At 35.2% G+C, this 14,913-nt stretch overlaps 1 protein-coding gene across 3 annotated transcripts in view; it reads left to right on the plus strand.

Moving 5' to 3' along the window:
* ec (ubiquitin specific peptidase echinus) overlaps nucleotides 1–14,913 on the plus strand; it is a 160,529-nt gene that overhangs the window by 140,690 nt on the left and 4,926 nt on the right. For all 3 annotated transcript variants that reach the window (XM_089104730.1, XM_089104731.1, XM_089104732.1), the window contains 2 exons: nucleotides 5,251–5,519; nucleotides 10,734–13,496. In XM_089104730.1, coding sequence (XP_088960856.1) covers nucleotides 5,251–5,519; nucleotides 10,734–13,496 — 3,032 coding nt within the window. The remainder of the gene's footprint in view (nucleotides 1–5,250; nucleotides 5,520–10,733; nucleotides 13,497–14,913) is intronic.

Consider the following 14,913-nt stretch of genomic DNA (forward strand, 5'->3'; position numbering starts at 1 on the left):
TTTAGGGGGCTTTGACCCGCCACCTCCAAATAAAAATAATTATCTGACTCGTATAAACTTAAAAAAATGCACATAACAAAATTTTGATGGGTTTTTAATTTTCTGTACACCCCCCCCCCCCCCCCAATCCCGAACAAAAGTCCTTGATACAGCTTTGAATTCGATCATAATCTTTGCTAAAGTTTAAAGCAGATTTACAATTTTTTTGAAGACTACACCACATTTAGAATTATGTGTCATTCGACATATTTTTGACGGCTTTGACTGATATGAAATATCGCGCTAGAAAGCAGGGTTACCGGTCAGACTTGCAGTGAGACTTTAGCGATATGCCAAAATTAACTTGTGAAAAATCCCAAGGCTTGGAAAAAACCTAAAACATTTAATGATAATATAATACAATTTTCATATACTTTAAACAGTATTGTCTAATATGCCTATTTTTCCCAAGATCCCAAGCTTAGGTCTGATACTTCAAGATCTCGAGAAAAATCGCTAGGAGTGGCAGCCCTGCTAGGAAGCCAATCCAGAAACTCCATTTGAAGGATGTCTTTCCAGAACCCATATAGCTTAAAGAAAATATTTCCTTTTCTGACACAGGCGTCACAAATAATGTTATTGGCTTCATGTAGTGCTTATTAGAGCACAATTTCCCTATAACATTCTAGAAGCTGAATTACCTGTTTGCCTTCGGTCACATGTATAAGTTTTACTTCAAAACCATTGGGCACATTCGTCGTTTCTTTTCGTTTTATTCAATACATATGCTTAAAAGACGTTTTTCAATGAAAATACCACCTAAAAAAGATATTTTTCAAAATCTAAAGAATGGGAGAAAGAACGTCAGGAGGAAACATACCCCTTCCCCCCGATGAATGCCACTGTTCAAGGCTAATCTGTTTTGGAAAGACCTGGTGAGGAACTGTTGAGTGCTCGTTTCGAATTGCTCTGTTAAACATGAGAGGAATCAACGTCAGCGAGCAGGAAGGGTCTTGTAGTCACGTTTATCAAAATACAATATTAAAAGGGTACTACGCACTATGTATTTTAGACTACTACATAACAAATAAAACGTGATGTGACTTTTTACTTGCTGATCAGTGGCTTGTCGTTTTGTTCCCCATTTCTACTGTATTTGAATGTTTACACTTCGGAGTAATAGTTTTGTCACGATTCTTGTCATGCTTCGTTTATAAAGCAATTTGTTTTCTGGATGAAGATTAAGGATTTTTTTAAAAGTAAAGATGCGTCGGTATTAAAGCAAAATTGGATAAGATGGGGCAATGGGCTAAATGTCTCTAGATTTATACCACTGTTGAAGAAGGTGAACATTGAAAATTATGCATAACATCAGGACCCATTTCCTCCAAAATATTGTCGTTTTCACGATTTTCCCAGAATCCCGTTTGATTTTAATCCAATTCACTGTCTTGGTCGTTTTTCGCTGTAAGAGATAATTCCTCCCCCCCCCCCCAAAAAAAAATAAACAAACAAATAAACATTGGAAAAGAAACTGGCTACGTGCCTGAAAAGAGTCAAATATTTCTTCCTTCTAGTTCATTTGGTTTTGTTTCTGTAGCTACAATTTTTGTTTAGCTTTTCTTGTGAACCATGTAAAAACAAACTTCCTATATCTAATACAGATAATAAATGTTCTAATTGTAAAGTCGCCGAAGCTGGCACCCTGGCAAACACCTTTTCATCCCACGTGCGGAAATCACTCATCTCCGAATTCCTTAAAGTATTTAGACAACGTTTAAATCTCCCTTGTAGGCGTTTTTCAATGGAACCTGATTGAGGACTTCGCCCCCCCCCCAAAAAAAAAAAGAAGAAGAAAAACAATACTCTCTTATGAGGACGGAAAACTACTAATCGTATAATAAGTACTTGCTAGGCTTCCTGTACCCTTTGTATAACATCATGTGGTTGTTTTTTAGATTATTGATTCGATGGGAGTTTACGAAAAGTTACCTATTATATAAAGTAAGATTACATGGTCCAACATTTACCCTTGAAAAATTATTTGCCAAAATAATTGAAAATAAGAAGAAAAGCTCTGAGTGATTTAAATGCTACTATATTATTATGATTCAAATCTTTTTCTCAAGACCTATCTCACATTTGATATAATTGTTTTTTTTTGTGTGTGTGTTTTTCTTTACTTTGGCGAATCACAGCTTTAAAGTACATTTTATTCCATATAATTTGACAGTGTTTCAAGGGTTCGTCTAGTAGACCGTGGTTACTTTTAGTAATCACGGTTAATACCGTGGTAGTAGACCGTGGTTAATTAGGAAAGAGAAAATGGTTTAAAAATACATTTATTAAAGTGCGGATAGAACTACAAATGTTTATTAAAGCATCTACATTTTTCACACAATGCAAGATTTTGAGTATTTAGATTTTTTCTCAACTGAAGTAGAACCCTTAGATAAAACACTTATTTACATCCATGTTTAAATATGTTTCTTTTTAGTTTTAATAAAATGCACAGAAACAAAATATAAAAAAAGTCCTTTGTATACTATACAAGTAAAGAATGATAAAAGCTTAAAACGAGCAATAATTATCACTTGCTAATGGGGATACCCATTACTAGGCACGTTTTTCCATTCCTTGGTACTTTGAGCAAATCGTATCTTAATATGCTTATGGAGGGGGGGGGGGGTTGAAGTCACCATGTGGTAATTTTTACTTGTTTTAAGTTTAGGTTGTCCTTTAATTGTACACAATTAAATAGCGACTAACAGTAATGGCTCAAAACTCTTTTTACAGGAAATGTGTTCTGATTTTTGACAGCCATCATAAGTTTTCAAAATGTATACTCCCGCCTCATAAGATCTGCTCTCTATAGTTTTAGTTACTAGATCAGTCTTACTTTGATTTAAATCTTCAGATTTCGAATATGCCTGAGGATGCCTCTGGCCCTGAGAACAAGTTTCGCTGGGTTCACAACCCGACTGCCCTTAGGAACTCAGACTTTTTACAATAGCTTTGGCGAATGCTTCGTGAAACTTTTACAAAAGACTTGTAATGATTCTTATCCAAATTTTTACGCAAAGTAAACACTATCAAATATAAATCTATAGTAAAAGCATAGTAATACAATCATATTTACTTTAACTTTATGCTTTCACTCTGAGTTATTGCATAATGTAATTAAATTTAAAACTGTATAAAATCGCTGAATTGGTACCCCCCCCCCCCTCAAATTTGTCATTTGAGTCTGCCTGGTTTCAAACTGTCAAACATCTCGTTCTAATAAGGACTAACATCTCAATAACGGCAAAAATAATATAATCAAAAGCTTGTGTTTCTAAATATATAGGAAAATATGACAACTAATAGAAATATTTGTCTTGTTTCAACATTCTAATGGCACAAGGTAATTGAAAAATAGTAATTTTGGGTTTTGGGCATTCTAAATGTCTAAGAAAAAAAAGTAAATATCTATATCATGGGACCTCTCGCAAAAATTTTTCAAAGGGAGACTAGCTTGGAATTTTCTTCAAAAATGGAGGGGTCTGTACGGTTTTAATGACTTCGGCCAGAATTGTTTAATATTTTCATCAACCGTTGCTTTTTCATATAATGCAAACAATAAAGAAGATAACGCAAAAAGCAAAATACTTAGACAGTGAATTGTAGAAGATAGTGACAAACGCAGACAGTGATAGGTAGAAGAAAACTAATCGAATATTTCGGGTACATGTCTAATAGCCGTCCGCAGCAAAACAAAACTGTAGAATAAAGATAAAAATCAACTTAACATAAAAAAGGAGAAAACTAAAAGCAAACACCATTAAGATGATTTAGCTAGGACTGACAAACAAGGTAATCCATCCAAACAAAATCATATTCACTTAAAATTTCAGATATTTTCAGTCAATAATAATCTATTCTTTTACATGGTCGACCACAAAATGCCCATACTGCTGTTTGCTGGCTCAGACTGTTTGATTTTTTTCTCTCGACGGAATTTTCCCTTTTCTAATTCTTCCTTATTTTCTTTTTTTTTCATACCTGGAACTAAACCATAAGCTTCTATGTACAAAGGTTCGGAATCTCCTACTTCTAACTCAAATAGTTATACAAAAATATTACATATTAGGGAGGAATAGTAAAATTACTAAGATTTGGGGGGAGGGCTGAAAACGCGCCTGTATGATGTAAACAGCTGGATCACATCAATAATTAACTTCTGCTGGTTTACTAAGATCCAGGAATATTTCAAGTTACTTAGAACCAGAAACTGTTCAAATGTCTACTTGAATCATTGGCGCAATTTACAAGAATAATTGTCTGATATTATTCAAGACAGGGATCATAGCAAGCAATTGAAACAAACTGCGATTAGTTACAAACTTGAGTCTATTATTACTGTGACTTAATTTGAATACAAAATTAGTACTTCTTCCGAGTACTATCCTCTAGCCACGGCAAACTTAGTATATGCTCGAAAACCAGTTAGAGAAAGCACTAAAATCAGTTATGTTTGATGCACAAAATTATCAAATAATATACAAAATGCCTTTTCAAATTGTGTAATGTCTAAAACAGCTCTAGAATATTTTAACACCCCCAATATTATTGATGAACCGAGCAACAGAATAATCTTACAAAATATTGACACCTTGTGCAAGGGTGTCAAATTGCACGTTTTGGATGGGACTGGGCCTCTCTTTTTGAAAATGATAACTGATAAACTGATAAGATTTTCTGATACCCTAACCCCTTCCCTAAATGAGGTAGATATGCTCAAATGGACTATGTTGCAGTTCAAATTTGGGTTTGATCACAGTTCCAGTTATACTATCGTAATTAATAATCAATTTGATTACATTTTTACGTTAGTTAAAAAACATGGTAAGCAAATCCGTTGAATATCAGGAATCTTTGTCAGAATACCTGAGCATTATCGTTAGCATATTATCATGATATTTATGTGGGATATTATCAAAATATTCCGTTCTCCTCCCCCATGGATAAGTTTCCACGTGTAAAAGTTAAGTACAGAAAAAACGTCTGAAAAACCATTTTGGACAGATTTGTTGTGTTTGATGTAAGAAAACGATAGATCTTTCCGCTATAATACTACCTTCGTAGACCTCCATTTAGACCAAATCTGGGATGCATTGTTGATGTGCTGGGGAAAATCCTGACGGTTTCATTAATTACCGAGCATCTTAAAATATTGATGATCTTGTCTATTTACTTTTTTTTATGCTTTAAACGTATAGTATTTTGTAGAGTTCCTGTGGCGCTAAAATTCAAATTTGTCGACGCCTTGTGAACCGACCTGAAATATTCAGCATTGGAATAGTCTGGGATTCTGAGCGGCCAACATTGGATCACATAATGTCTGTCTTTGCAACCATTGGAACCTCTCTTAAACTTAAAGATATTTATCATTCCGTCCACGATGATAGATGGGGATGCATGACAAACCATCAACTTGTCGGAATTGTAACATATTACGGAAAACACTATTCAACCTTCTTCTTTCACACGAAATTAAGGTAAATAAAATTCCTTCATACACTAAAGACGAAGGGGAGAAATTCTTTTATTGCAATGAAAGACATCTGTCACTGATATGAAATCGGAATTAAGTGTTCACCTACTAAAGTTCATTAAATTTCCGTAGATTACAATACAGAACAGAACAGAAAAGGAGGAGCAATTTTATGTTTTAAGGGAGTCGGTTAGGAGCAACGACGTCAGGTTCCTTTTTTTAGACGAGACGCTAAATAAAGAGATAACTTCCCATTTCACGTTTGTTTTACCCATTTAGGGAATAATAATTTTACCGTTTAGGAGAATGACGGAGATATGACACCACTGGACGCCCTTCGGAATTACCATCCCTGGTTATAAACCTGGGGTAGAAAAGGGTAGTGGCCTTACAGTACAAAGATTTATGCCAATTTTAACTACTAATGCTTGGGGGCCTCAAAAAGGACTGCACCAAATTGACGAGCCATAAATGGAAGGTCCTGTCTAAAGAGAATCAAGCTAATTCGTCTGATATTTTCGAAAAACCGCTGCTCCAACATAGCTAAAAATCCATAATTATCGACGCAGTCGTAAATAAAGTTCATATTCGTGCATCGGTCAAGGTATTTCTGCAGTTGCCGATTCTCTTTCACAGCAACAGTAAACTACCCAGGTCTTATTCTTTCCCTCAGCTTTTATGGGAAGGTTATCGTACAGGTCATTGCAAGTTGGTCTAGGAAATGTTTAATGACTTCAAAGAATTATAACCGACAAGAGTAAGGGCTTCTGTTTTAATTACTTTCCTTGAAAGGTTATGTCTCCAAAGCTACTTTTTTTTTCTGGGCTTCATCTACCTTAAAACTGACTCCTCGAATTCATTATCTAGACGCGTTCATAGTATTTTAGCTTCCATAGATAATGGTTTTGAAAGCAGTTAAATAATTTCAATTATATATTGAACGCCAGAAATTAAAATAATCAATTGCAATAAGCTTATTGAACGTAGGGTTGAAATGGGAGAGTATTCTTAGTTTGTCACTTGAATAAGCGTTATTAAGACCATCTATATTTTGATGTTAAATTCTAGATTTTAGCTGAAGTACAGTTTCACTTTCAGGAATAGAACATACTGTACACGAAAATTGCCCAAAAAAATTAAATACGCTGACCATCATAGTACTGACCTGTAACTTGTAATATTCGTCAACGCTAATTTTTGGGGATGTTTCGGAGAACCCAATTTTCTTTTCGAAGAAAAACTAAACACCAAAATGATATGGAATTTGAATCTTCATCTTCGTTGATTTTAAGCTCATATTCCATGATTTAGCACCTTTGGTATGTATCTAGAAACTAAACATAAAATCTACGACCGTAAACCTTTCAGCTGTGGAATACGTAATTGCTAATTAAAGGGACCGCGGAACATACTTAAAGCAAAGTCAATGTTCCACTCTTTAAGTTTATCATACCCAGCTTTTCTATATTTTATCTCTTTTTCTCTTGAATGTCAGTACTTGAAACTAGACACCGAATAATACGAGTGACCTGTAATTATGATGTATCGAAGTCAGTTTCTTAAAAAGCATGAACCATGGCAAATAAATTGGTTAAATTCAGTCAAAACATAAATGCCAGGTTTTCCGATTATCGTGGGAGACATGTGATTCATTGTAACCGCATTTGCTCAAGAATTCTCATACAATCTGGGAAAAAACACTAATTATGTCAAAGGTCTCTAAGCAAGGAGAACAAACCAGAACCTTTACCCTAAAAAAAAATCGCTGGAAAATTTTTATTGCAATTTTACGTTTGCATAAAAGAAACTCGTTAACAAGTAAAACTAGCTCTCTTCGTCAACAGAACATATAATTTATGGTTGGGTTCCCACTCAAGTCCCCACCCAAATCGCTCCTTCTTATAGTTGTTTGGGTGGGATTCTGAGTGACAGGCAAATAATTCAAACGATTTTACATAAAAAACAACAACAAAACGGATCTAAATTATAAAAAAAAACCCCATAAACTGAGAAAAAAAGGGTTCAAAGATAACTGTATAAAATTTCGTCGTCCAAAGGGCTCAAATCCTAATGCCTGCTTACAAAAAGGAAATTAGGAAAAAGGAGGGTAAAAAGGAAATTACCCTAATATTAATCCAAAGAGCCCCCTAAAGACTCTGCACTGTGTACACATGGTCATAGGGATTCTTGCACCGAAATGGGCATAAAAGTTTCAATTTCTGAAACTACAGTTAACAAATAAAAGCACACATCTTCGTTCCCAAAACTAAAGCAATTCTTTCACGTTTTCATAATTTTATGGGATTGAAAAATATGTTGGAACTGGTTTTTTCTTTAAATAAGAAAAAGAAAAATCTATATAAATTTGATTTTTTTGCTGAGAAATGTAACTCCTCTTTTTTTACATAGCACATAGATTGAGAGAAACCACAAATAATTTTCGCGCGACAAAACTAGCCAAAAACTTAAAGGAAGAAGATGAAATCTCAATTCGGACGCTGTGGGCTAGAAAATTTTCAATTGGTAATCTTAAAAACTTTTTTTTTTTAATTTACAAGACGATCTGTACAACTTTGGTTCATTATGTGCCTTTTGCAGGGGCGTCGTTTGGAGGGGGGGGGGCAAGGAGGTAGTTTCCCCCTCCAATAATGTGGAGAAAATTTTTTATATATCCCATTCCCCTTGACTATCTGGATTTGAACCCCTCTTGCCCCCCCCCCCCAATAAAAATGCTGAATATTCTCCCCTAGTCTTTTGTTAAGTAATTTTGTCTCAGGAAAACAATATTAATATAAGGGAATACTAAAAAAATTGAGATACGATGATCTAGAGTCTTTCAGAGTCAAAATAGGAATGTGTCCCACAAGGCCGTATCCAGGGAGTGTGGAGGTTCCGGGGTTTTAATCCCCTCCACACAAAAAAAAAAAAAAAATGTCCGACTCGTAAAAACTTGACAAAAATGCATATAAACAAATTTTGAGGCGTTCTTAATTTTTTTCTTTTAAAAGCCCCCCCCCCCCCCAACAAAATTCCTGGATATTACCTCGGTGTTCAATATTTGTCTTTCAAAGATTTCATCGGCTACGAATTCATCTGAAGAGGTACATCTGTACATCCTTGTTTTGATTCAAAATAATGAGTAACCCACTCCTTAAAATATCTACATATTTATCATGCTCATCTTACTTGAAAAAGAAGACAAAAAAAAAAAAAAAAAAAAAAAAATCAGAACTGGACTGAATCTATGGCAAACTGTCAAGAATGTTTTTTATAATTTACAAATCGCGTGTTGGAAACGATCTCATTAAATAGTAAACTTAGATTAGGTAGTTACATTTATAGTAAAATTTACATGAGTCAGTCAGAATGATGTACTTTCCAATATCTTCAAGGCTTGAAGGTGCATTTTGGTCTAGTTGCATTGCCTCTTGACTGCATCAATTAGCTTTGTGAGTTTTAAGCGGCCTCCAAACGACCAATATTATTGGTAATGTACAACCATATTTACCGTCAAACGTACTACCAAAACGGTTTCCTCGCTTATTGTTTAAAATGGCTTATAAGATTGTATAATTACTTATGGGCAATCATTCCAAATCTTGTTATCTCGAAGAAAATACAGACACGTGCTTTAGTACTTGAATTGAAAATACATTTTACTAAACCAACGTGACATCATAACAACTAAAGATACAACGAAATATCGACAATCCTATTATCTATCTAGAGAATTCTGACAATTTGACTCTAAAATATTTTGGCCATGGGGGGACCATCTAGCAGGACGTCGTTTAAAAACATCTAAATGGGAAGATGTCTAGAATGGCCTTGAACCGAGCCATTTTTTGCATATATGAGTAAAATATATTCCCATTTCTCAACGATCAATAGAGGTTTACTTCGTAATAAGCCTTAACATAATATATTGTTTAAACGAGCACAAAAAAAGCAGATGTCATTCACATAAATGCTCCTTAAAGAAATAGACTCCTCATAACTAGCATTGTTATAACCATATAATATTTCTTAAGTTAGGCCTAATTATTCATATATTTCTAGTAATTTTCTTTTACTGTTAAATGATGTACTGGTTAATAATTTGTTTAGAAAACAATAAATGGCCTTTGGCAGATTTTCTAAAATCAATTTTAGATAGATTTATATTAAAGAAATGAGTCACTATTCACAAAAGGATTCAAATATGCCCAAAAAATACAAATTTTGAAAGATACACAAACCGTTTTTGACTGAAAATTAAGAATACAAAATTCAGTACATAATAAGTATCGATATAACATCATTGAACAACAACAGTGTTGGTATACTTATCATTGAATAGTATGTGGAAGATATTATGGGATCCTGCAAATTACATTTTTTTATTTAAACATGCTCCCTTCCTGCAGTAAGCAAACTAATTGACAGACCAACAAATATACAAAACAATTTGTGTTGGGCACTAAATTACTGTTTTACTTATACATACATTCCACTCTTTCAATAGAATCTTTTTTATTTATTTATACGGTACATACAATTGTTAACAATTTTTATTGTTATGTTTCAGATGCCTGCTGTTTGTTGTAAGAGGGTATATCTAGTAAAGAAAGTAAGATAATAACATCGACTTTTATCGAACAGTCATTTTTTACGTTCCTCTTTCTGCCAGGAGCGATTCAATAACTATTCATAAAGTTGTCACGTAATTTGTCTAAAAACTGTGAATATGCTTTAAATATTTTTCTGTAAAGAAAAATTGAATGGGACGTTTGATAGACAATAAATTTACTTCTCGATAGGAAGTATCTTATTTCACATTATGCAGCACATACGCCCAAATTTCAACTCGCAAGCCGCGTATGGCTCTTTGAAAGAATGAAGATGGCTCTCGAAAAGAAATGAAGAAATTAAGTAATATCTAATAATTCCTTAAAATTTTAATAAAATTGGAACTGATACATTTAATGTATAATATTGTTTAACATAATAAGCTTTATTGATGTCTTATTACTAACAACATGCCTTATTGGTTTCTTCCTGAATCTGATGGTCAAATATAACTTTTTTATCTATCCAGTTTTATGTTGGTTTTCATAATAAAAGATTTACTATTGGAATTTGGCCCCAGCTATAGTGAAGCTTGGCCATCTCTGTTATATATTATCAGTCACAAGAAGATTAACATTGATATCTATTTGACCCTTTCTCTTGCTTTTAGGCTTTGGATATATTTTGATGACGCAGCAGTTCGAGAAGTCGGGCCTCACTGGGAACAAGTCGTGGAAAAATGTCGGCGTGGTCATTTTCAGCCTCTTCTTTTGCTATATGCAAATCCTGCTGGTCTGCCCGTCAACACAGATACTGCACCAAGCAAGATAAACCTGGTGGCGAATCACCAAAGAATCATAAACAAAAAGCCGCAATGCAATACCACTAGCGTAAGACGTGCCATGACACCAAATCCAGAGAGGGTAACAATGTTTTCCCCTGTCTTGCAGCCGAGGAGAGCCATGACTCCTAGCCCTGAAAAAAAGAACATTGAAAATTTGAGAGATTATCAGAATGTTAAAGATCTAGAAAACTGGACGAAAAATAACGTAAGCCGTTCTGATTCCGAAGATTCGTTTGTGTACAAAGCTGTTGATCATCAAATGAACCGCCTTATAGTTGCACCAGACTTGAAAATAACCATGTCAGAAAGTGCCAATACACCAAGGTCCAGAGATTCTGGAAACTGGAGTGGAGATAGGAACAGCGCTTCGTCTGCTTCTAGTAATGCGGATAACCCTTATTCATGCTTAGTGGGCAGAGGGCGTATTAACTCTGTTAATCCATCCGCTAAAATAAATGACATCTCCTTGAAAGTTCCAGACCAAGGTTACGATTCGTTCTCACTATCATCAAACGATAGCTTTCCGACACAAATCCAAAAAGATGGAAAGTATTGGTTCGGTGAAGAGTTTGGCTACCCAAGTCATCATCATCCTGCCCCGACATGTGTCGATGATTGTGAACGTCTCTGTATTGAAGCAGATCAGCTTCTAGAAAAAAGTAGAATTAATGAAGAGCTTGGAGACTTAGAGACTGCGCTTCAGCTATGCCAATCAGCGGCACAAAGAGCTCGTGCAGCCATGGATGCCCCATACAATAACGCACAAACTCTTGTCTTTGCAAGGATGAAGCATAACACTTGCATAATGCGCGGAAGAAGTTTACACCGCCGGCTAGTTGCACGGGAAGACCCTGGCCAACATCATGGGATGAATGGACATTTGATATGCCATAGCAGACAAAATAGCAGAGATTCACTAAAATCTCGAAAAGTAAGAGATTCGCCAGTTTCACACGCCAAAGAAAAAATTCAGCAAGAATTGAGTGAAGTTGCGGCAAATATTGAAATCTATGCCACACTACCTAAGAAGAAAGGAAGGAAAACTGCACAGAAACTAAATGAAATTGATGACCCAAAATCCCCACAAGTTTCTAGGAAAGGTAGAGAGATGAAAGCCTCGAAAGATGAACGTGAAAAGCGAGCGAAAAGCGAAGAACGTAGAAAGAAGCCTGATGATAATTTAAAATCGAAAAAGAGTCCTAATGGTCTTCCTCCAAAAGGAAATGTTATTGCAAATATTCGTAGCCGAATTGAACAATTTGATGATGTGAATGACGATGCCTTGATTAACGAATCTGATCTCAAAGTCGGCAAAAAACAGCATAGAATTAGACGACGTCTACTTCTTGGTGGTTTAACAAAGCGAAAGAATCGTAGCCTCCCAGATTTACGCGATGAGGAGCAAAGTGGATCTCTTTCCGACAAGGAAACAATAAAAGTAACAGATGAACTTATTGAGAAAGCAGGTGGTTATCTCTCTGAAGGAGGTACTGAAGCTAGAGGAAACCCAAATTTAGAGAGAAGTAAGCTAATGCGAAAGAGTTTTCACGGAAGTCAAGGAAAAGGCCTGTGTGCAGCCAAAGTCCCACCTCCGCCGCCTCTTCGCTCCTCTTCTCAAATGACTCGAAAATTTGGTACTGGAAAACCTCCATGCCCACTACCTTCTAATGATGATTCTTCAGACACAATGTCATCTACATCACTATGTAGACAGAATAGTGATGCAAGTACTAACAGTTTTTGTGGATCATATGCTGAAAACGGGCAATCAAGACTTGGATTTCCGACTGACGGTAATTCACTCAATTTATCCTACGAGTCGACAACATCCAATTTTGACAAAAATTCAGTACCTTATTTACAAAATTCAATAAACAGCTATCAAAATTACTTTACTTCAAATGAGCCACCAGAAAAAAACAACAAGTTTTATCAGCCGACATTCGACAATCAACATGTAATGAATCAAAACTTTCAGAATGAATACAAAAGTAAAAGCTTTGACATACCGGTTACTGCTGTACCTGCTTTAGTGATTGATGTAGCAGATTTACCTCCTTATCCGGTGGCAGCTACTCCTCCTCTGCACAAGAAGCAGCCCAGTGACGATTTTGAGTTTCCTCCCCCTCCCTCTCCATCTGAACTCGAACCAATGAAAACAGAAAATTATGACCATCAGTCCAAAAATAACGATACATATGACCGAATTCCAAATTTTGACCTTAAGCCTGGGCAAACTGATATTGTTGATAGAGTTGGCCTTCTAGAGAGTAATAGACAAGAAAAAGGACATTCTTGGTTGAAGGAGCTGCAAGCAAAACAACTAGCTTTAAAATCGAAGTTTGACCAACAGAAAACCGAAGTCCTTTCTAGCCTTAGCAGTCAAGTGATCAAGCAGACCGATGTCACAAAATCTGTAAAAAACATAGCAGCAAAATTTGAAAAGCTCCAAACCGAGGACCAAATTGTGGATGATTCAGGAGTCGATGAGGTTGACTTTTCACCCAGGATTGGTAACTCAAATCTACAGAAGGTTTTGATGAAGGGAGAAATAGAGTTCAGAAACACTCAGGAAATTGGTGGATTCACGTAAGTGGTTTTGCTTTTACCTGAAATCGTTTATTTTACAAGCAAAAAGCGCATCCCAAGAAGCTAGTTGCTTTGTACCCTTTAACCCACCCCATACAAAAAAAAAAAAAACTCCAAGCTGAGATATTTGCTCACGATTACTTGCGCATTTATTATTGATAGTAGTCTTGTTGACTCGTAGTTATTCTTTGAACTTTCAAATGAAGCAAACTCTGTGAGCTTTGATGCTGAACGAGACACTTGAAATTGGAGACAGGCTTTACTGAAATAATATATATATATATATATATATATATATATATATATATATATATATATATATATATATATATATATAAAATATGACCCGCATCCTGGGATATTTTGGCCTAAAAAACAATCTAGATAGGTCAGAAGTTTGAGAAAATTCGTTAAGAGCCTTAATTTTAGGAAAAATAAGTTTGAGTGATTTTGAGTGAAGTCATTTTTATATACATCAGTATGCCAATGACATTGTCAAAGTTGTCATACTTAAGAAGAGATTACTTAACAAGGGATTACAACAGTTCAAAAACCTTAAAAAAGAAAACCAAAAGCTTGAAGCTTAGCAGAAATCGTTGTTAGAAATTTAGACTTCCTTTAATTATTAAATATCTTTGAAAAGACAAAATAGAAAAAAGAACACCTATTTGAACGCAACCAGTTATATAATGTCAGTAGGAAGGCCCAAGCAGGTTTATCTTCCTTGCAAAATTTATTCCTGAGTGTTCAGAATCACGTGCAATTTTGATATGAAGTCGGTACGTCTAACAAGCTAAAGCTTTAAGGACCGTTTTATGTTTATTTAGTTTATACTGCCATAATTCATATTTTTTGTCTTGATTTGAAAAACGCTCGAAGAACCGTTTTTGTCATATATACCCACAGAACAAACTGGCTTTCTTTAATATCTGCGTGTGGGTGATTGTAGGGAGTTTTTATAATTCTTAAGACTATTCCTTTAAATAGACCATATTAAACGCGAAAGATACTATTCAATGCAGTTTTCTATTTCTATTCTGTTCAGTTTCCTATTTTGAATGGCGTTGTGTTCCAAAAAATGTATTTTTGAAAGCATAATTATGAGTCTGTGAGACAAACGTCATAATTTTAAAGAAAATATTCGCTCAAAGCCATTTACACGTCCATGAGTTTCAGCATATATTACTAATCATAGGCAGTGCTACCGCTGCCTAAGTAAAGAACGATGTTGGCACAATGTATAATTTATTTTTTCTTTAGACCAGGGAACTTCGTATCGAAGGAGTTGTCGTAGAAACTTCGAAAAGGGCCCATTCGATTGGAAATTGGAATGGCTCGTGCCCTTTTTAACAGTCGAAAGTGATTGGAAGGCAACTAACACCCCTTCCACGCCCACCATTTCCCCAAACAAATCCAA

The sequence above is a fragment of the Artemia sp. Qi Xiang Cuo genome, chromosome 19, assembly GCF_049724085.1.
Source record: "Artemia sp. Qi Xiang Cuo chromosome 19, ASM4972408v1, whole genome shotgun sequence".
Taxonomy (NCBI): domain Eukaryota; kingdom Metazoa; phylum Arthropoda; class Branchiopoda; order Anostraca; family Artemiidae; genus Artemia; species Artemia sp. Qi Xiang Cuo.